A 20,722-nucleotide genomic window follows, 5' to 3' on the forward strand; every position below is an offset into this window, starting at 1 on the left:
GTATTTCCTTAAGGAAATACAAATCTAGTAATTATTATTACTATTAAATGGCTATTCATAAAACATGACTGTTGTGTGATTGTTATTCATGATTATACTGGTATGGAGCTAAACAGTAAAGCCTGCAAACCGACCCTTAGTTTCTCTATGTATTTGTTTAGACAGTGTGAGTACAAATACAGAAATTCTGCTACCAACTAAGACAGTTGCAATATTACATAATTTCCCTAAAGTTGAAAACCCTTTTATTTCTGCATCAGAGGCCATCTGAAAGGTGAAATCATTTTGCTCATTCATTTCTATTTTTGGGCTTTACAGGGTTAAGGAGGTTGACAACATACTCTGAGTTACCCAGGTATGTCACTAAACTGTTGCCGTGGGTTTGAATTACTCGTTGAAAGCTGTTTGATGCAGTTGTAAAAGATTCGTGTCAAATCGCAGGGTTTTGCAACACTTGTACCTCGCGGTTTTTGTGATGTGTTGTCACTCAATCAGTCAAGACACGGCAACATGGCAGAGTTTTGGTCTGAGGAGAGACAGATAACTTCTTATTAACTCGGGTTGAAGAACTCCACAGTGTCTACATCCGGCAAAAGGCATATGCTAACAAAGACACAGGAACAAACTAATTTGACTAACTGTTGGCTAGTCAGCTTGCTAGTTGGTTATGTTGCTGGCTAACCAGCAAGCTAGCTAGTTCATTTCTGGCTACAACGAGTGGTGTAATAAAGGCGTTGTTATGGAAACGTTGGTGCTGTTCTAGAGACACATGGCTCTGGCCTGAACGCTCCAGTTGTAGATCGCTTTGTTGCAACCAGTTATCCTACTGATTTTAGGTGGTTGCAGTCTCGTTGCGAATGAACTGGTCTTCAAATATTGAAAGATGATATAAAAATAAGACACTGCAAACCAATCAGAATGCAGTATACTACGAACCGACCAGAATGCAGATCCGATCCCAAATCCAAACACGAACCGCCAGATCCATGTATCACTTGAATCAATCAGATTAATTAGTTGGCAAATTAGTTTATTCACTGTGTATCTTCACACCGATGCAGACACCAGATCAGCCCAGTAGTCTTAAATTGACACAACGAAGGAAATCTTAGTGTCCATCAAGACAAGCTTGAACTTCCCCATAGGGAAAGAATGATTGTAAAGGTTATTGTGTGTGTAGCCTACCTCATAGGCTAAGTGGTATAGCGACAGAAAAAAAGGATACTCTTGGTATCAAAAGTGTAGACTTCATAACATGTTAGCACTGACAGGCCTATAACTAATACAAGTTGAAATGATGCTGTACCGTTACTAGATACTATGTTATTTGTTAACTATGCAGGATGTAGCCTATTTTAGGTGTAACAGAGCCTGAGATAGAAACTATCTGGTTGACTGTGGTGCGTTATACCAAAACACTCGCCAACAACAACTCGCCCTCAGCCTGTCCACTGCCTAACCAGAGATTTTCAGTAGTAGACAGCTCAAGTTGCCCAACGGCATAGTGATGACCGCATCTGCTTTTTATGGTCAGTAGCGCAAATATTATTTTGAGTTTGTCGCTTTAAGGCGAGGGCGCGACTGGGCTGCGTTTAACAGGAAGTGTGAAACCTAAACAAACGTTGAAGAGGGAAGTGAGAGCTAGCACAGAGTTGTAGCCAGTAGTTACTTGAGGTGTAATCCCAATTATACCCCATGCTTATACAAGGCAGTGCACAGTGATGCTAACATTGCTGTGTTGATAGCTATGTAGATAAATTACCAGTTGGGAAGCTAGTCATAAATAGTTTCTGGTGTCGTGATAAGCCAGTTCATTTAGCGTTTCTGGATAAGCCCTATCTGGCAAGTTAGCCTGCAAACAACAGTCCATTTCATCTTGCTAGGTATGGATGTGATGTATCTATTGTGTTGACTTTTTTTTAACGGTGTTGATGCAGTTCGTGCTAGGGGGCTGTGTGATCACTTCTGATAGTATAAACACCTCCGATGCTTAATGTGTGTGCATATTATTAGCACAGTTAAGGTAACGGAGCTGCCAAGGTACACACAGGTGTAATTATTCCAACACTGTTGTCTAACCCGGTTGTTTGATGTTTTGAGCCTTCGTTGGCAGCTAGGTTAGCAAAGGTTAGTTTGGACGTCACGCAATGTAAAAGGACCATATGTCATGCTCTCTCAAGTAACGGTAGCTGTACGCATATAATGATTATAAGAGGGCATTGTCATTTGTTTCTGAAGTCCGTATAACCAGTTGGGCTATTGCAACTACCAACTTGTTGTAGTAAGTTGTTGCCCTTTCAGGAAATAAGTGTGTTAGATACAATTGATTGTGTGTCATTGAACGAACACAGTTGTACAGAATGTGAATGTTGCAGGGGACGGGGATGGAGCAAGAGGTCCTGTCAGGCAGCCTTGGCGGTATGAGCCTGGGCGGTATGAGCAACATGCATGTATTCAGGTAACACTGTTAGAATTCACACTGTGTATATGTGGTATGTATTTCTTGTATTGATATGTATTAATTTATTTATCTATTATTGATTTGGAAAACAGTATGAGGGTTTTCACTCCACATTGAGCATAGATTTGGGTTACAATGACCAACTCATATATAGTGTTATATAACACTGCTGTGCCTGTGTTAGAAATTGGTAGTGGCGAGACTTGTCTTTACTTTTTTGTTATTGTGAAACCCAACATTCTCAGTTACTTATGCTGTGATGAAAGCCATTGCAAACATTTAGCATCTTATAAAATAAGGTTACTGTGGGAAGGTTTCTCAGCTCCAAAAGGGCTAAAGAGCTGGCTTTTGAGTCAGTTTCCAGATTTTGCCCAGGGAACCATTGAGTCACTCTGACTCAAGGATTAATGGAGAAAATGAAACCCCCTCTAATGTTAGCTACACCAGTGCTGCTAGATAGGATTCTTTTAAAAAGTAAAGTCCATAGCAAAATATGCTTTACCATCTATGGCAAAATATACCTTACCATTACCTATATATGCTGAACTAGATCAAGTGTTTTTTTCTTGTGCTTCCGCACTAACCCTGCCCACTCTCTTTACTGTCAGTGTGGCAGATGTCGTAAACACCTGATGCAGACATTGTTGCTCTATTGTGGTGTTCTTTCAAAACCCAGACTTGGTTAAGTTTTAACCACCCTCTGTGTTGTATTTGCATGTGATTTTATTTTATTGCGCCAGGAACTCTATACTGTAGTCATGTGAGCAGTATACTGATTTTTGAGGGGTCAGTCTGCTCTACACTGGGATTGTGCAGAGGCTCACATGTCATGTAACCCCCCCCCCCCCCCCCTTCCAAGCCAGATTACTCGCATAAGCTGTACACTTGCACCTACCAAAAACCCAGCCCACCCCCAAAGCCCTTCACATTTAGGATAGACTCTGAGCTTGGTGTGTTTGCCAGAAAATTTCCCTCACCTCGTCACTGTGTGGAAGTGTCTCAGCCGTAGCTGGAGGAGAGAAAAAAATCAAACGGGGTTGTCCCTTTTTTTTGACAATTTCGACACATTAGTGTTAGAAATGAAGCAGAATTGATTGGCTTTTATTGTAATGACCGAGGCATGGATTATAGTTTTTTAGCAGTTTACTAAAGTGAGCGAGACTAGTCCACGGCAATTGAAAGTACTCAAATTGGGCTAACGCACAGAAGGAGGAACCTGCTCTGAGTTGTGGAAGCTGAAGACTGGCTGTGCGTTAACTCTTCTCTCACTGATACACCACTTTGACACCATGGAGGATATTGCCCGTTATTTCGAGGCCAAGATGCGGGTGCGTGCAGACAGCGTGGCCAGTACAAACACGCAGTCCAGTGGCAGTCATATGCACCTGCGCAATCGTGTTGCCCAGCTCATGACATGCGTGGATGACCTGGAGGCCGATAGCAAGCTGCAAGCTGAGATGAGGAAGACGTTAGAGGGGGCTTTGCTTGTCTGTGGAAAGAGGGCATCCAAACCGAAGAAAGATCAGTTCAGGTTGACTCTTGTGCTCTTGTCTGACTCCTCTGTCTATCTGTACAAGCTTGTCTGTGTTTACTGAGAATGTATAGATGCAATCAGTTTTGGTTCACACTGCAGAATATTAGGGATGTGTTTTCAGGTAATTGTCTTCACTATGACTGCTGTGAGCACTCCCTATAATGTCTTTGCATAATATGCGAGCATATACATTTTGTGAGTGTGTGCCACTTGTTAGACTGGTTTCTGGCATTGTGATGAAGTTCCTTTCCCTCCCCTTGGGCAGATTATAATCTGGTTCTTTGAAACCCGATCAGACCAAGTGGATTGTGTTGTTTCAGATCTTAATCTATGCTACACTTGTTATTCTCTGACCTCATTATCCTAAATGGAGCTTTTTGTTACATTGGATAGTTATGTGAGGACAAAGACAGCCTTAGCCTGGCTTAGGCATACTTTGGATAGGTATTTAGCTAAGCATTTCATCAGAAACTGTGGCAGATTGTCAATTTGGACAGACATCCTCATATTTGATTGGATATATACAATTTTATTCTGATAATTAATTTGACAGATGTCTATAGTTGTTTTTTATCTTAAGTGTGTGTGTGTGTGTGTGTGTTTTCATTCTTATTTATTCTTCAGGCTGCATATGGTCACATGGAATGTGGGGACAGCAGAGCCACCAGAAGACGTCAGCTCACTGCTCAAACTGCATTCCCCAAAGACTCCAGACCTTTATGTGATTGGGTGGGTCTCAGAGCAGTGGCTCAAAGCTGAGACGTACCATTCATTCCGACAAAGCCCCCTTTGCCAGCAACTTATTCTTTTGACTATAAATATCTAAAATACTTAAGTGGTATACTTTAACAAAAAAATTTCACTGGCAGTAAAATCAAGTAATATAAACCTGTAAATCTGCGCATGTTCTCCCCCAAGTAAGAAAACATCCTCTGTATTTTCAGACTCCAGGAGGTGAGAGCTGCCCCTCTGAAGTTTGTGGCCGACCTGGCCTTTGATGACTCATGGAGCCATCTCTTTATGAACACCCTGGCCCCTCTGGGCTATGTAAAGGTGCAGGTCCACTCCTTTCCTTATTACCACTGTTCAGCTGTTTTTCAGGCTGTTTTTATCGTTACTAACATTGCGGAAAATACACTGAGATTTGCATTGTTTTCACCGAGAAGGAACATGCAAAAGTGGGGCATGCTTGTGCAAGCAACATTCTAATGGATAATGGTCTTTTAGTCGATCACAAGGGTGTCTGGAGGTGAGGAGGGCAGAGAGCTTAAATATTGTCATGCAGTAAAATCAGCTTAGTTGCCTATTGTTAGTGTGTAGGCATTTACGTAATGTGGCATAGTTGGATGTGTTTATTTGAGGGAGAATTTTTGCTCCTGAAACTTCGTAGAAAATCCATGCTTAGAACAATGGGCCATTGTGGAGAACTTTAGGCCTTATTCTTATGATGTGTTCTACGTTGCCTGTTCCAGGTGTCCTCCATTAGAATGCAGGGCCTCCTTCTACTGTTCTTCTGCCGCCTGGAACATGTCCCTTTTATCCGAAACATCCAGGTCTCCTACACTCGTACGGGCATGTTTGGTTACTGGGTAAGGCTAGATTTCATTGCTGTCCGGTAAAAAGATGGTATTGCGTGAGTGTATTTGAAAACCACAACACACTCATATCAATGACAATACATTTTGAATTACACATTTCTTCACGAATAAAACTAAACTGAACTGGCCAACATACAAGAGAGAGAGCATATGATGAGTTGTTTTTCTTGTGCTCGCATGCATGCCTCAGGGAAACAAGGGAGGTGTCTCCATGCGTCTGTCCTTCTACGGCCACATGCTGTGCTTCCTGAACTGCCACCTGGCCGCCCACATGAACTATGCCTCGCAGCGTGTGGACGAGTTTGAATACATCTTGGATAATCAGACCTTTAACTCAAAGGACACCCCGAATATCCGCGACCACAAGTCAGTACACAAAGGCCAGCCAAAGTATTGGTAGTTAGTCCTGTATGGGGATCTGTCATTCTTTAGGAACTATCCTAATACCATGATCTAACGTATTCAGCTATTCCAGTTCCTCACAGACATTTTTGTACAAGAGACACATCTTTTTTGAGTGGTATTCCAACTACAATCCACAAGGTGGTTGTTCTCCAGAAGTAGCGCAGGGCACGTTTTATCCATAACATCAGTTATGTGTGAATGTGTTTGAGCTGTACGCTTACTTGACTATGCAGAGGATGCCTCATTTAACTTAGCGTGTAGGTATTAAATCACATCCTGTTAGATACATCTTTCTTCTTTTCAGAGTGGTCTTTTGGTTCGGGGATTTGAATTTCCGAATAGCCGACCATGGTATGCATTTTTTACGCACCTGCATCAACAGCCAGCGCTTTAACCTCCTGTGGTCCAAGGACCAGGTTTGCAGCATTTTAATTTAAAACAAACAAAAAAATGGTTTTGGACTGTGTTCGTTGCAGTTCGTTTTGATGTTGTTTAATTTGTGCATGTGCCTGTTTGCGATTTCATCAGCTTACGATGATGAAACGGCAGGCAGCTAGCCTTCAGGAGTTTGAAGAGGGGCCGCTCGACTTTCAGCCGACTTATAAATTTGACCTGCACTCTGATAACTATGACTCCAGGTAGTTATCAAGTTCACCCCGTACCCTTAGACACCAGTGCGCACACACACACACACTGAAACACAGTAAGTTGCTTGTCCCCCGAGTGCTGTAAGGGGGAACAAAAAAAGCGGTTACATTACCTATGTTATGCATGTTTTTGATTTGCAGTCTGATTATGGTGTTCCCTCTTCCAGCCATGTCTCCCTTAGTAAGCATCACCTGTCCTCTGTTTGACCTTTACAGACTACAGAGAACATGGTTGGGTTTTAAGTAAGAGTTCAAACCATTTGTCCCACTTATGCGCACCCCCTCCGCTAGCCCTCCCTTAGATCCCCTTCCACCACTCCCCAGGAATGTTTGAGGGTGTGATGCAGCTTGGTCGAGCTCTCTGGCTGATTGTAATGAGAACCTGATTTGTGCCCGTCGCTGCAGATGATATATTTTTTGCTGCACGTGCCTCTGCAGTTGAGCTGAAATTTGATAGACATTTACAGCCCTGGAGGTTTTTATTCTTTAAGTATGCTTGATAATCACTGAAATGCAGTGGTATGTGATTGTGAAGCACTGCAATCTGCATAGGACTGCAATTAAGACCAGCTAAACCACTCACCTTAGAGCTGGATTTACTAAATACCACCCTTAGTGCAGAAAGTCTCAGACATTTCGACATCAAACCTTAGATTGGTCACACTGTGCCGTTTGTGCCAATCATCAGGCTTGGTATTGTTCATGGGATTTTTTGCAAATGCCTTGGGCTTTAGTAAATCGCAGCCTTAGAATTTGTACTTTGAAGAACCATTTAAAAACAGTGCTCACTGCCAATAGCTTAGCTGTCACTCCATCCAAAATAATACGCTCCACAGAAACTCATGCATGTCCCTACCGTCTAGCTGTTCCCATTCCTTAGAGGTTTTAACCAACCTACATTTCATATTAATGTGTCCTATTAAATGTCATCAAATGTTTCTAAAAGTTTGTTTCAAAAGTTTAGCTAAGCAGGTGAGGAATATTGTTTGCAGCCCAGCTAATCCCTCTTTTGCCCATCTTTCCCACACATATCTAAGCCTCTCTTCCTGAATAACTTACCCCTTGTGTGCGTGTGTGTATCGTGTGTGGGTAGGGATTAGAATTAGTGATATACCACCTGCTATTGTGCCTCTGGGTGTGTGTATATATAGACATATATATTTAATTTGATGTTCCTTTTCGTGTCAGTGCCCATTGTATTTGTCACTTGGCTTGTTGCCTCACTTGAAATGAAAAGCCTCTTACGGGAACTCTCCTCTTGTCTCCATGTGATTGTTTAGTGGCAAGAAGAGAAAGCCAGCATGGACTGACAGGATCCTTTGGCGGTTAAAGTCAGATGATTCTTCCACCCAGGATGAGGGAAAAGACGATGAGGCGGGAGGCTCAGAGAAGGCCCAGCAGCAGGCCTCGGCACCAGGGGAAGAAGACGAGAATTATCCCCTGAAGGTGAAACAGGACCTCTATACATCCAGCATGGAGTATGGCGTCAGCGATCACAAGCCTGTCGTTGGTATCTTCCAACTAGAGGTTAGACAGTTGTACACTCTGACACTCTAAATTGATTGATTGACTGATTGATTTATACAGATTTCCTCTCCATTAAGCAGCAATGAAGAAGTGGTTCAGACATCTGTAAACATGCTGAGGCCAGGCCTACCCTTAATGTGTCATTAATAGTTCTCTCCCAACTCTTTCAACTCTTTCAACTCTGTCACCCAGTTGAGGAAGGTGCACAACACCCCGCTCGTCCATGTGAGTGCTGAGGGAGATTGGAGTGCGGACTTCGATGCTATGGCAACCTACACCATCTTGCAGCCTTTCCCCTCCAGTGCCTGGGACTGGATTGGCCTTTATAAGGTTTCACATCTCCACTTCCTCTATCTGGGCTGGGATGTCAAAAATGTAACACAACCTAAAAACATAGAAACCTAAACCATAAAACCAGTTTTTGTTGTGGGGGCACAGTGCTGCACCATCACAGTACAATACATCTATACACCTATATCTATACATCTATATATAATTTAATTGAGTTTATTGTATATGATGATGATGTATTAAAGTTGTTATAAAGTGAATGAATATCAACAAGGCCATTTTTCCACACATGGATTTCTGTGTTATGCGGCCCTGAACAGCGCGATAGCCCCAAATGTTGGTGCCTTTACTCCACTACTATATTGAATAAACTATGTTGCACAATGGAAAGTTATCTATTAGTGAATTGCTACACTTTATCACCTGTTTATCCTTGTATTTTATGAATGATTATATCCCCACTTAGGTTGGTTTCAAGAGCACAATGGACTACATTACCTACACCTGGGTGAAGGATGACCAGGTTTCTCTTAATGATGAGCGTGTACAGGTATTGTAGTTAAGAACGTTAAGATGTTTGTGTTCTGTTTGTGTTTCTACAAGTTGTATTTAAATTATTGGATTTTGTGGAATCAATGACCACAGGTGTATGTGAGCAAAGATGAGATTCCGGTCCTTGGCGGTGAATGCATACTCTGCTACTTCAGCAGCCATTTGCAGTGCATTGTGGGAATCAGTGAACCATTTAAGGTCAGTCCAGTTCATTATGCTTTGGCTTAAAGACTGTTCAGGATTTTTGTGTTTAATTGTTGTTGTCCTTTACCATCTACCAGGGAAAAAGGGTGATTTTGTGGATAAGCTAGACAGTTGCCTTCCATTTTTCAACATGGCTGTCCGCTACTCATCCTAAGTGATATGAACATCCACTTAGACAATACTAGCTTTGCAGACTTCTTGTCCCTGATATGCTCATTGTACTTAAAACAGGGTTGCAGCCCTACGACTCACAAACTTTGCAAAGAACTTCACCAAATTCTCAGACGAAACTGTGTCACAGACAGCCTAACGGTCACACTACTGCTCCTCTCTGAACACTATGTCATTCAGTTCACTGTATGGAGTTCACCTCCTGGAAAAGGCCTCTGTTCCACCACCTCTGGTCTTGTCCCCCCCCCCCACACTTTTCCTCAGTGGTCACCACTGCTCTACCTCCTCTTAACACATATTACTCACTAGAGCTCAGTGGTGCCACAGAGTCTCTCTCCTCAACACTGAGCTCATGTCTGGATAGCCTGTGTCTAACTCTAACTCTACTCTAACCAGCCTCGCCCATGTCTCACCGATACCATCCAAAAGCTGCCTACAGAACTCAGAGCTGTTGAGAGAGAAAACGACGTGCCTCTCAGAGACAACCAGACTCCCCCGGTTAAGGGTGCGTCCTTCTCCCTGGTCAGCCGTCTCACTGAGGGCAGGGCACCTGCAAGCCAAAACATGTAGCAGTCCCTCTACATGCCTCCTCAAAGTCAATGGCGCACCGCCTCCCTCACTCAGCTCATTAACTGAGGGCAAGAGGCCAAAAAGCCTCACATATAGCAGTCCTATTTTCTCTTTTCTCTGTCTCCCTAGGCCAATGGTGCATCCACCCCTCTCACTGAGAGCGAGGTATCAAAACTCGGCTACTGACTTGAAGCCGTCCCTACTACTTGTTAGCTGAACCCCATTCTTGCCAACCTCCTCCAAGCCACATCTCCCACCATTGTGCCAGCAATCACACATGCATACAGGCTTGGCTAACCCCCACTTTAAGAGTGGCCACTCCACTGAAACAGCTCTGTTGTCTATGACCGAGGCCCTAGGGCAGCTCAGTCCTCTCACCCCAACCAAGGTTGCAAAAAACTGGCTGTCATCCTGGGTGTGATTGATGACCAGCTATCCTTATCTGACCATGCTGCATCTGTCTCCGAGTCATACCACTTTGCACTGTGCAACATAAGAAATATCAGGCCATACCTGACTCGGTATGCCACACAACTCTTGGTACTGGCCATGGTTACCTCCCTCCTCCACTTATGCAATGCCCTTCTAACGGGTCTCCCAGCATGCACAGTGCAATCCTTACAGATGGTCTAGAATGCGGACACGCCACTCGAATCAAATTCAGTTCACTAATGCTGTCCTACAGAGTCTGAGTTTTGGTCTGCATCCATCTACCTGAACTCAATCATACAGGCTTATGCTCTTTCTCACCTACTGCATTCCTCTGAGGAACATCGTTTGGCCTTGCCATCCCTGCACACAAGACAGTCTTAGTCCAGACTGTTCTCAGTTGTGGTTCCCTGATGGTAGAACAAGCTATCAAATGCTATCAGAGCAGGGGCATCCCTCTCTATCTTCAAGAATCTGTTGAAGACTCATCTCTTCCAAAGCACCTCCTTTCCTAACACCCTAACATGCCTAACTCACACTTACTATGCATTTCATTACCTGATCTCCTTGCATTGTCATTTTGAGTAAGAAAAAGTACTTAGTGCTTACTTAAAGGTCTCCTAATTATTAAAGCTTGATTGTTGTTCCTCACTTGTAAGTCACTTTGGATAAAAGCGTCTGCCAAATTAAGAAATCTAAATGTAAATGCTTAGTGCATGCAAGTCAAATTCCATCAACTGGGGTACTAGCATGTGTGTGGGTAGTATATTGTTAATGTATATGTTTGCTGAAGAGAACATTATCAACATCTTCCATACAGGTGCAGGAGTCCAGAGTAGCTATAGAAGAGGGTTTGGTGCCTGAGAATGTCAATGAATTGGACCAAGCAGTATCCAGTTGAACGAGACGATCCCATGGAAACCCACATGTTCTTTCAGAGTCATCACTGTGGTGTGTCCTCGGGCTGGGCAACCCAGCAATTACTGGGAACAAGTGCATTTTAAAGAAAATTAGTTTTTTATCAACAATGCTAACATGTTGTATTTCAGTTACACAAATGGTTACAATAAGTAGTTTGAGATAGCACGTACAGTTTGCCTTAACATTCTTGACTCTTTGATAGAAATGTTTGTGTAGGATTATTTTTGAAGATTCAGTAGGAGTTATAAGTTGAAATCTTTTCCATCAGCGGTTGCCTGTAGGATTATATGGTTAAACAGTTATTTTTGAGATTGTAAGTGTCGTTAATTGAATATAATGGAAGTACTGTATAACTGATATTCTATATGCTCAGATAATGTATCTTTCTTGATCTGTTGCTTAAGCGCAATTTCGTAGTCCTTTTGTCATTTCAATTTCAATGTATAATTTGGTCTTGTTTCAGCAGGTCAATTTTACAAACGTTTAAATGTGCTATTGAAAAAATGTAAATATACAGATATATATTTTAGTCATTGCTTATGGCAACGATGGTTGTTTTTCGAAAATATTTTAAATGATATATTTATTTGTTTATGGTCCGAGTTAACTGGTGTCTGGAACACATAAACTGTTAAATGAGTTATCTTAAAAAGTGAAATACGGTAAGTAGTTTTGTTGTCAAGAGGTTTAAAAACATATAGATTTACAGTGGGTTCATATATAAAAATGGTTTCCAAATAGTGCATTTCCTATGCCTCTCCCCTGTCTCATTCAGTGTAAACAAATTACAACCGTATTAAAAATACATTAAATATACAACGCAACAGACGTGAGATTGAATGCTTTGACAACAAATCCTACTTAGCAGTACACTTTTTAAACAAGTAGGCCTAACATGTGCCTGGCGCTTGTTAATTAATCAGATTTATTAAATATGCATACACGAGTGTTGGAAATGATGTCACTACGGGACTGCTGTAATACTCATTTTCATCACAATTTCAGCAACGGAAGCTCTTATTTCTGTCAATATGGAAGTACATAGACCTAAATAAAAAGTGTTTTTCATCTTTGTCATATCTTTGGCTTTATCATCTGCAGCTGCATCTTTCATAGCAACAATTCGCCTTTAATTATGTTCGAAAATAAACCATTTGAATGCATTTCATTTTCCATCTATTGTATCTGTTCACACGTTGAGGGACTCCAGTGATTCAACCTCAACCTCTGCCTAAACCATCGAGAACATTGACAAATGAACTATAACAAAATGATAGATATGAATATAAATGGATGGTCTGTCAGCTGACAAAGAGCCTGTGGAGACGTGAGCATGTTGACTCAGTAGAGCAGGGGTGTCAAACTCAAATACACAGAGGGCCCAAATTTAAAACTGCGTCCAAGTCGATGGCCGGACATATTCAATATTTATTGGGAAAAAAAAGATATATTATATTTTTTCATATGTAAACATGAACTTAAGTTTAACATAGGCCTACTGAATCTGGGACAAGCAGCCTAAAGCGTAGGCCTTTTAGTTATTGCCTATAAACACAGAGATCAAATTTAAAATTAAAATAAACGGGAGTTTATTATTATAAGATCTTGTTTTACTTTTGAAAACCGAATGAAAATAGTGCAATCAACAATTTTGTCAGTTCTTGACTATGGTGACATTGTTTACATGTATGCTGCACCCTCTACCTTAAAACTCTTGGACTCTGTTTACCATAGTGCTATTCGCTTTGTTAGAGGAGATGCTTTCAGGACCCACCACTGTAACTTATACAAGAATGTTGGTTGGTCCCCTCTAGCAGACAGGAGGGAAAAACACTGTCTTTTATGTGTTTATAAAGCCTTAGTGGGAAAACTGCCTAATTATCTCATGTCACTTTTAAAATTAAAATCCATCTGTCATAATACACGGTCACAGAGCCTCATCTCCCTTGAAATCCCCCTTACAAAAACTAATATAGGTAAAATAGCTTTTAAGTTCTTTGCTTCCCATAAATGGAACACTGTTCAAGTGGAGTTGAAATTAACCAAGTATTTGTCTGTCAACCCATTTAAGAGCCTTTTAGATAATAAAGATCTGCCTCAATGCTGTTGTTTTAAATGATTCTCTGATTTAATTTTTTTACTTTATGTTATTTTATTATTTTTTTTTATACTTAATTTCTGAGTTGTTTAATGTGTTTTTTTTAAATTTATTTTGTCTGTTTTGTTTTGTTATGGTTTGTTTATGTATTGTTCTTCTGTACTATGTAGCCTCAATCAGGGAATTGCTGCAAAAGAGCCCTGTGCTCAGTCAATTCTCCCTGAATAAACAATGATGATGTCATATGTAGGCCTGAAGAATCCACCCTCTCTGCGTTAGCAAGCGTTACCGTGACAACCGTTTGTTTATCTGCCCTGGAACGCTTAGCCAAATGCCGATAGTAACATTGTAGACACATAACAGCAGAAAACTTCGCTGTTACACAACTGATAATCCGTTGTGATCAGGTAGGTTGTTTAAACACTTTATTATAGACAAATAGGTTTCGTTCATTGCCTTATTTAAATTAAAAGAAGGATTCCTTTCCCTAAAAACTGTTGATTCAGTTGATTCAGAGACCCGTGGACGTCTTGTTAGATTGGTATCATAGGCCTACTGAAATATGCTATGCTAAATTAGATCATCTTTGTCTTAACGCTACCTTAACGTGTTTAGTTCAGTTTTACCTTACCTTACGTACTCCATCTTTGTGCTGGTGTGACAATGTATTTTGTAGGATGTCCAGGCTGAGAGAACCTCCTCCAAAGTTCCTACCCCGCGAGTGGAAGCACGCTAACGATGTTCATTATGGGAATGCAGAATCAGAACGAATCCGTTCTGAGCTTCTCACTGCGGACTCACAGCGACTGATGGAGCAATGTGACAGGGCGACTAAACGCATGCAAGAGCAGGCCAGTAAAAGACTGGGTAAGCAACTTCTTTTTTTGCCTTTAACACACCAAGCATTTCCACCATTAACAGAAATGATATATTGCTACTGATTAAAAATAGGCTCATACATAATGTACCACGTTTGCTTTAAATTATAAAGAACAGAGAATCCATGACATCAAATTCTGGAAACTGGAGCTAGACAAGAAGCTGGATGAAGTGGTGCATGAGACTGAGAACTTAATAACCTGCCAGAGCAGAGTGCATAGAGCCCTGGAGAGCTGCTCCGAGCCCCTGAGAGTCACCATGCAGGGCCTCGTCGAGAGGTGAGCCAGACCTGAAAATGATTATACTTGTCTGATGTAGCTACAGCCCTAATGGAAACCCATTCACCTAAACAAACACCTGACCGTTCCAGAGAGAAGCGAGTGGGGATTGACCTGGTGCATGACGAGGTTGAACAAGAGCTGATGAGAGAGAAGGAGGTGATTGAAGGTGTAGCCGCGCTCCTGCAGCGCACTCTGGAGCAAACCATTGAGCAGATCAGGTGAAGGGTTAGGATATTGGCTGAATGAGCTATCTGTGTAGTAGCACAGTATGATTCGCATTTTTGTGCAGCATGAAATTGTTCATTTCACGTTTTTTCTTCTATTAACCTGTGAAGATGTTCATTCTGCTGATGCGTTCGCCTGTCAAAATTTAGGAACATTTTTACCAACCGTAGTCAGAGTATTGTGTTGGTATGTCTTCTCCATTTTGTCATGCCATCTCGTGCATTTCCAGGCTCAACCGATCAGCAAAGTATTACCTAGAGAAGGATATGCAAGATAAATTTCAGGCAGAGAAGATTGATGATTTCTGCACCATCCTTACCAGCACCTATCCAAAGATTGAATGCGGAGCTGCAGGGTTTGAGACCAGTCTAGCAAGGTAAAAAGAAGCATCCCCATGCAAAACTCGCACTACTGATATTGTTGTAGTAATTCTGTGGCATTGTACCCCAGTAGCCTGTAGGGGTCAGTCAGAGTCCACTGGTAAGTGTGTCCTGAGGTGAGGTTGCACATCATTTGTATGAGAGTAATACTGAAACCAATTCACTCAGAAATGGTACCAATATATCTACATGCAGACCTTTATTCTACTAGACTGCTCTCTAAAACACCATGTCATTACCAAATCTTTATGCGCTGGATTCACTGTCTGCAGTAACCCCGTAACACCAGACGAGTGGGAGACCTTCTCTGACATTAATATCTGCAAAGCGGAGAAGCAGAGGACCAACTCCGTGTCTCTGCGGTCCCTGGTGGAGAGCTTGCTGCAGCAGACTGCCACTGATATGTCCATGCAGCACGAGGCCACGGGTAACGCTCTGGAGATGAATGTGCAGAGGATAAAGAGCTCCAAAGCCATGCTGGAGGACCACCTCAGCAAGGTGTAAATATAACAGATTTCACTACTCGCCCTTTTGTGTCACCACAACAAGACTAGCTGAACCACAAAGACCACTTTTTGTTGTAACACCTTCAAGTCAGGGGAGGAAACCCTTTTACTGTTATTCAACACGTGAAGTATAACTCATAAATAACATTTTTGAAAGTATTCAGTGCTATGAGAGAAGCATTTATTCTTTTTCATCAGTGTCATGTAACCCTTGTTGTAATTAACTTCTGCTGTGGTTTATAAATATTATTCTCTCCATAAGGTATTGGCTGAGCTAGCCAGCCAGGAGAGGAACCTGGAGGATCTGCATGTGGCCATAGCGGATAAACAAGGCCCTCTGAAGGTGGCCCAGGCTCGGCTAACCGCCCGTAGCCTCAGACCCAATGTGGAGCTGTGTCACGACTCAGCCCAGTCCCAGCTACTCTCAGAGGTCCAGAAGCTCATCAGCCAAATCAACAGGTGAGCAAAGGATGAGAAAGTTCTTGAGAACAAAAATGAAGAATATATACTTGTGTGATTGTGCTACTGGATTTGTTGTACATGTAGTTGTCCTATTCAAAAAACCTATCCAACAGATATGGTTGAGAAACATCATGACTATACATAATGATAAATACCCACAAAATGTATTTACAAATTCTGTTACATTTACATGGACATGAGTAATCCAGATTTAATCTGTTAAAACTTTGATCTGCTCTCATCCTCATCCTGGGATCAGCCTAAAGGAGGCCCAGTCTGAGGCAGAGATGGAGTTACGTGCTCTGGCCCGAAGCCAGCTGGCCCTGGAGGAGGAGATCCAGATCAAGTCCCACTCCCTCTACATTGATGAGGTCATCTGCACCCAGCTACACCTGCCAATTTTCATTCACAACTTTTGAGAAGGCTTCATGAGAGGGGGTGGCCCACTATTTCAGCATACAAAGCAATGCTGAGGTTCTATTTACATAGATGTGAATTACCACAATAAAGTTCTGCAGATAATGCATCATGAAACTAGGAAAAAAAAAGTAAGGTCTTGTGGTTTTGTTTCATTTTATTCCTGCACAATATCTTACATTCTTATAGCACGGGACACATAGGTGTGAATTGGGGTCCATGAAATATATATACCGTTTTCTAAAAACATCTCTCATGCATACCCTACTGCTACAGAAGCCAGCAGCTAATACATGAGTGTAGCTGTAATGGGCTCCAGAGCTCAGGCTGGTACTGTCTGTTGTTAGAGCATTGGGTAGGAGATGGCAAAGTAGTTGAGCTCTGAGTCTATGAGTGTACTGTAGCGCAGGAGAATCTCATCCAGCTGTTCATCCTCTTCCTGGGTCTCATACTTGTTTGTGTAGATTCGCACCTGCCAAGTTTGCCCACCATCACCCAGTGGAAATGAATGCTCAGTAAAATGTCATCATAACACACATTCTATACGAGAGTCATTGCCACTTCTCTTACCTTTATGGTTTTGAGCATGCTTTTCTTTTCCATGCGGTTCTGGAGGAGCCTCTCCAGGAAGTTGATGTCCAGGAAGGCCCAGACCTTTAAGTAGGCTAACTTTTTGCACATCAAAATCAACTCCATTAGTTCCTCGTCAACCTTTTCATGACTGTTGTTCAAGTCTAGACTCAGCTTCTGTTAAGAGAAAAAACAGGTATTCGTAGTTGCAGAATGTGAACTGCAATATATGTTTTAAATGCACATCACGTTTGTCTCTGACATTAGAGTTGTTTAACTTCATAGCCCTCCAGTCACATATTAAGCATTGCAGTAGTGCATGCAGGTTACATCAGTCAGTGTGGCGGTCTGTACAGCTGATTCATCGCGTCAGAGCAGTCTTTTTAATTCCGCTCCTTATTCATTCATCAGCCACCTTTTTAATTGCATGGCTGCAAGCTGTATTCAACACCCACTACCTTTCTCCTTTGTCTGTCTGGCTCAACTCATGTTTAATTATTCTCCTTTGGAGAATGAATATAAAGCAACTCCCATGTGATGTCTGTTGGAGCTCTTCTGTTACCCCTTGGGGTCATTTTTGCTATCTGTGCAAGGGGTGCAGATCAGAACTATCTCACCAAGTCTAGTCGGAATGCCTTTAGATTATCAATACGTTATGTATTTGTTTAAAGTGGTCATGAGAGGATAGGTTTAGCATCTGTCATGTAGTCCATTTAATTATTGTAGTAATTTGGGCTTCCCTCTTACCTGTAAGCTATATCGATACCAGGGCACCACCTGGGTCAGAGCAGGTTTGGCGCTCCACTCCTGCTCACTGAAGTACCAGCTGGAGAGATGCAGGTCTCGCACAGGGATCTCATTCAGCAGGATGCGGCTCAGACCTTCCGGGCTCAGGATGCGCTCCACGGACATGTTTACGTGGAGATCAGGGCAGCACTTAGCCAAGTTGGACCAGGAGCTCCCCCAGATCCCCTGGCTGTGGGGCTCTTGGATGTGACAGCGCACCGTGAGAGTACGCAGCGATCCGCTGTTGTCCAAACCTCTGCAAGCCACCGCCAAAGCCTCCAGTAGCTGGTCTGACAGGCAGCTATAGTTAATCGTGAGGGAACCTAGTCCCTTAAACCTGTGCATGACCTCTGCAAAGCCAGGGCTGCTGTATACAGGGAGGGACTGGGAGAAAAAGTCCTCCATGTTCAGGCCTGCGATTCCAGGACGTCGACCAAGGTGCATGTGCTGCTGGGCTGCGGCGACTGCCTCGAGGACCTCCAGGCCCTGCTGCAGGTTGAACCTGGCCCCTCTGAAGTTCAAGTAGTTCAGGTAGGAGCCGTCCCTGCGCAGGTAAAAGGTCAGACTCCGTACTAGGCTGCTGCGCACACTGCGGCACCAAGCCGTGCGGTCCAGGTCCATGTGTTTGATGGTGAGGGAGCGCAGGCGACCCCGTGTTTTGCGCAGGGCGGACAGGAACGCCCGCATGGTCTGCTGGAAGCGCCGCGTCACAAGAGAGTTAATCGGGTGCGAGAAGCGGATCTCCAGGTCCTCCAAGAAGCCGCCGTACGTCTTCGCGAAGCTGACGGCAGTGTCCATCTCAGAGCGGTGGGCTCGCGACGCACGGCCCGAGAAGTTGAAGGTGCGCACCCGCCAGAGGGAGGGAGAGCGCACCACGTGGTGCCAGTGATGACACACCAGAGCAGCACGCACCCGGTCACGGTCCCGGAGATACAGAAACACCTCTCTCAGGCACGTGTCCGGGAGATGGGCCCACACAGACTGATGTCCACATTCTTTATCCTCCTCTAACTTCTCTTTCCTCATTTTGTCAATTTCATCCTCTCCCCCATCCTGATGTCCATCAGTGTCGCAGCCTTCATCCTCTGAAAGACTTTCCTGGACTTCTTCAAGATACTCCATTCAGAGAGTAAAAGCCTGGTAAGTTACAGGTGATTACCTTCCACTGAGATTTATGGTCCTCGGGGGACTCATTTAGTGGACTAAAGGCACTGATTGGGGTGCATCCAGTCTGCCCAACCTACCTGTTTTTGTGACAACTAGAGCTATGGTTTGGTTGTTATCTGATGTTTGAGACCATTTGGACCATTTCTCAGGAAAGATTGTACATACATGATGGGTTTATGCTGTCACTATGACATCAAATGGACAACCTGTGACCTCATAGTGGGGCAAAGGAAGTGCTTCAGATTTAAAAATCACAAGGTGGAAAGTGAGGCTTTACATTAACTTTATTGATTTCACAGAGATGTAAACATTGAGATGTAATTATTTGAAAGTCTCTGTTAGGCTTATTCACATATTGTAAATATGGTTCTCAATTTGACTGATATATTACTACAGCCAGCTGATATTTCTAATTTCTAATGTATTATCAAGTTAAATGTTCACACACTTTAGGAGATTGGGACCCACAATAATAGTGTCATTTTCTATATCTGATTGAGTGAGTGTGTTTGCGTGTGTGCATGTGTATAAATATTAGAATGAGTTAGAATGATATACAGTACATACTATGCTATGCCTATGGTTTAACTGAGTAAAAAACTCAAATGTACAGATGGAAGGCACATTATGTGGTCTTTCAGTGATTGTAGTCACCAGTCATGTGTCCTCCTATGAAAGGAAACACATTTTAATGTTCACCATTGTCATTATCAAATAATAATAAAATAAAAATATGAGGCAGTGAATATGCTGAAGGTGGATTACATGAACTTGACTTCCTGTTGTGGAGCCTGTCTTATTTGACACACTTCAGATTTTCAAAAATTCTGCACTTTTTCTGAGGGAGAAAACAAATGGCCAGGTCAATTTATCACACCTGTTTCACCATACATGTATTTGTATTATTCCTGTGAAAAGAACATGAAGGAACCGGCAAGTTCCAATCTTTTTCCCCAAAAATTGTCATTACAAAAAAATTAAGACTTCTTCACCTCATGCCAGCGGAGAGTGTCCATTGGTAAGGCCAGGTGGCAGATGGAGCAGGTGCTGATCTGGTCCAGCTCCCCCCTTCTCCTTCCTGCCAACACGTCAGACAGCTTGAGCCCAGATTCCGAGTCCGAGGCCGAGTCCTGTTCCTCTTCCACCTCCTCCTGGGCCTCGGCTGGTGTGGAGGAGGCGCACTCAAGCTGCAAGAGGAGAGGACCGCTTTAAAGGAGGGTTTTGAAACCTGATGGAATGAACGTGAAACTTTTATAATTCATGCTTACAAGATGCTCCCCCAGGTCTTCTGATGGAAAATACCCTTTGCATTCCCAGCAAAGAGCTAGAGTTGGTTCTAAAAACAAATGATAAAGTAATAAATGGGCTGCATACAAAACTGAATATTCACCTTTGCAAACTCTACTGTTTGTATCGAATTTAGACGGCAATCAATTTCTTCATCTGTGGATTAAAAACACAACTATCAACATCTTAGCTAAACTAAACTATGACATCATGTGTACCTGACACAATGACAAAACAAACCGAATCTATTCTTAACTCTTTGTGTTGTGAGCTGAGGCCTCCTGCACATGACTTGCAGTGTCTCCCGCTGCTGAAGAAGAACAGGTCTGAGCGTGATGGAGCTGGTCCTTCAGG

The 20,722-nt window shown here is 42.7% G+C and overlaps 4 protein-coding genes across 6 annotated transcripts in view; 2 read left to right on the forward strand and 2 right to left on the reverse strand.

Annotated features, from left to right (window-relative positions):
• The first annotated feature begins 1,580 nt into the window (after nucleotides 1–1,580).
• Nucleotides 1,581–12,473, forward strand: inpp5ka (inositol polyphosphate-5-phosphatase Ka). 3 transcript variants are annotated; one of them, XM_031573390.2, is made up of 14 exons: nucleotides 1,581–1,883; nucleotides 2,376–2,458; nucleotides 4,620–4,724; nucleotides 4,940–5,048; nucleotides 5,468–5,584; nucleotides 5,784–5,959; nucleotides 6,303–6,414; nucleotides 6,527–6,636; nucleotides 6,862–6,888; nucleotides 7,926–8,172; nucleotides 8,365–8,502; nucleotides 8,930–9,013; nucleotides 9,109–9,213; nucleotides 11,210–12,473. In XM_031573390.2, exons 2-14 carry the CDS (start codon nucleotides 2,385–2,387, stop codon nucleotides 11,288–11,290), a joined length of 1,485 nt encoding a protein of 494 aa, XP_031429250.1. In that variant the 5' UTR covers nucleotides 1,581–1,883; nucleotides 2,376–2,384; the 3' UTR covers nucleotides 11,291–12,473. The 3 variants fall into 3 exon arrangements, with proteins under 3 accessions (XP_031429250.1, XP_031429248.1, XP_031429249.1); XM_031573388.1 differs by lacking the exons at nucleotides 1,581–1,883; nucleotides 2,376–2,458 and adding an exon at nucleotides 3,338–3,992; XM_031573389.1 differs by lacking the exons at nucleotides 1,581–1,883; nucleotides 2,376–2,458; nucleotides 6,862–6,888 and adding an exon at nucleotides 3,340–3,992.
• Nucleotides 12,474–13,527: 1,054 nt separating this feature from the next.
• Nucleotides 13,528–16,690, forward strand: tekt1 (tektin 1). Its single transcript, XM_031573391.2, has 8 exons — nucleotides 13,528–13,815; nucleotides 14,085–14,275; nucleotides 14,400–14,565; nucleotides 14,658–14,786; nucleotides 15,023–15,169; nucleotides 15,446–15,671; nucleotides 15,942–16,138; nucleotides 16,401–16,690. The coding sequence occupies exons 2-8, from the start codon at nucleotides 14,086–14,088 to the stop codon at nucleotides 16,558–16,560; spliced, it is 1,215 nt and encodes a 404-aa protein (XP_031429251.1). The 5' UTR covers nucleotides 13,528–13,815; nucleotide 14,085; the 3' UTR covers nucleotides 16,561–16,690.
• Nucleotides 16,691–16,700: 10 nt separating this feature from the next.
• Nucleotides 16,701–19,287, reverse strand: LOC105901400 (F-box only protein 39). Its single transcript, XM_012828845.3, has 3 exons — nucleotides 17,876–19,287; nucleotides 17,129–17,305; nucleotides 16,701–17,030 (listed from the first exon to the last, which is right to left on the reverse strand). The coding sequence occupies exons 1-3, from the start codon at nucleotides 19,034–19,036 to the stop codon at nucleotides 16,902–16,904; spliced, it is 1,467 nt and encodes a 488-aa protein (XP_012684299.2). The 5' UTR covers nucleotides 19,037–19,287; the 3' UTR covers nucleotides 16,701–16,901.
• A 63-nt stretch (nucleotides 19,288–19,350) lies between these two features.
• The window catches only part of xaf1 (XIAP associated factor 1), a 2,515-nt gene continuing 1,143 nt past the window's right edge, over nucleotides 19,351–20,722 (reverse strand). Inside the window, exons 4-8 of the mRNA XM_031573393.2 lie at nucleotides 20,625–20,722; nucleotides 20,350–20,417; nucleotides 20,074–20,268; nucleotides 19,847–19,919; nucleotides 19,351–19,750 (exon numbers count right to left, since the gene is read on the reverse strand). The exon at nucleotides 20,625–20,722 is cut by the window's right edge and continues 134 nt beyond it. Coding sequence (XP_031429253.1) covers nucleotides 19,878–19,919; nucleotides 20,074–20,268; nucleotides 20,350–20,417; nucleotides 20,625–20,722 — 403 coding nt within the window. The 3' untranslated portion in view covers nucleotides 19,351–19,750; nucleotides 19,847–19,877. The remainder of the gene's footprint in view (nucleotides 19,751–19,846; nucleotides 19,920–20,073; nucleotides 20,269–20,349; nucleotides 20,418–20,624) is intronic.

The sequence above is a fragment of the Clupea harengus genome, chromosome 9, assembly GCF_900700415.2.
Source record: "Clupea harengus chromosome 9, Ch_v2.0.2, whole genome shotgun sequence".
NCBI lineage: Eukaryota > Metazoa > Chordata > Actinopteri > Clupeiformes > Clupeidae > Clupea > Clupea harengus.

What these genes read in the sequence shown, in the direction of transcription:
- inpp5ka (XM_031573388.1), top strand. Translation starts at nt 3,751, where the DNA reads ATGGAGGATATTGCCCGTTATTTCGAGGCCAAGATGCGGGTGCGTGCA. An exon ending in CCGAAGAAAGATCAGTTCAG is followed by an intron (nt 3,993 to 4,619) that starts GTTGACTCTTGT and finishes TTTATTCTTCAG; the next exon opens with GCTGCATATGGTCACATGGA. An exon ending in AGAACATGGTTGGGTTTTAA is followed by an intron (nt 6,889 to 7,925) that starts GTAAGAGTTCAA and finishes GTGATTGTTTAG; the next exon opens with TGGCAAGAAGAGAAAGCCAG.
- tekt1 (XM_031573391.2), top strand. Translation starts at nt 14,086, where the DNA reads ATGTCCAGGCTGAGAGAACCTCCTCCAAAGTTCCTACCCCGCGAGTGG. An exon ending in GCAGGCCAGTAAAAGACTGG is followed by an intron (nt 14,276 to 14,399) that starts GTAAGCAACTTC and finishes TAAATTATAAAG; the next exon opens with AACAGAGAATCCATGACATC. An exon ending in CAAACCATTGAGCAGATCAG is followed by an intron (nt 14,787 to 15,022) that starts GTGAAGGGTTAG and finishes GTGCATTTCCAG; the next exon opens with GCTCAACCGATCAGCAAAGT.
- LOC105901400 (XM_012828845.3), bottom strand. Translation starts at nt 19,036, where the DNA reads ATGGAGTATCTTGAAGAAGTCCAGGAAAGTCTTTCAGAGGATGAAGGC. An exon ending in GGTATCGATATAGCTTACAG is followed by an intron (nt 17,306 to 17,875) that starts GTAAGAGGGAAG and finishes TTCTCTTAACAG; the next exon opens with AAGCTGAGTCTAGACTTGAA. An exon ending in GCATGCTCAAAACCATAAAG is followed by an intron (nt 17,031 to 17,128) that starts GTAAGAGAAGTG and finishes CAAACTTGGCAG; the next exon opens with GTGCGAATCTACACAAACAA.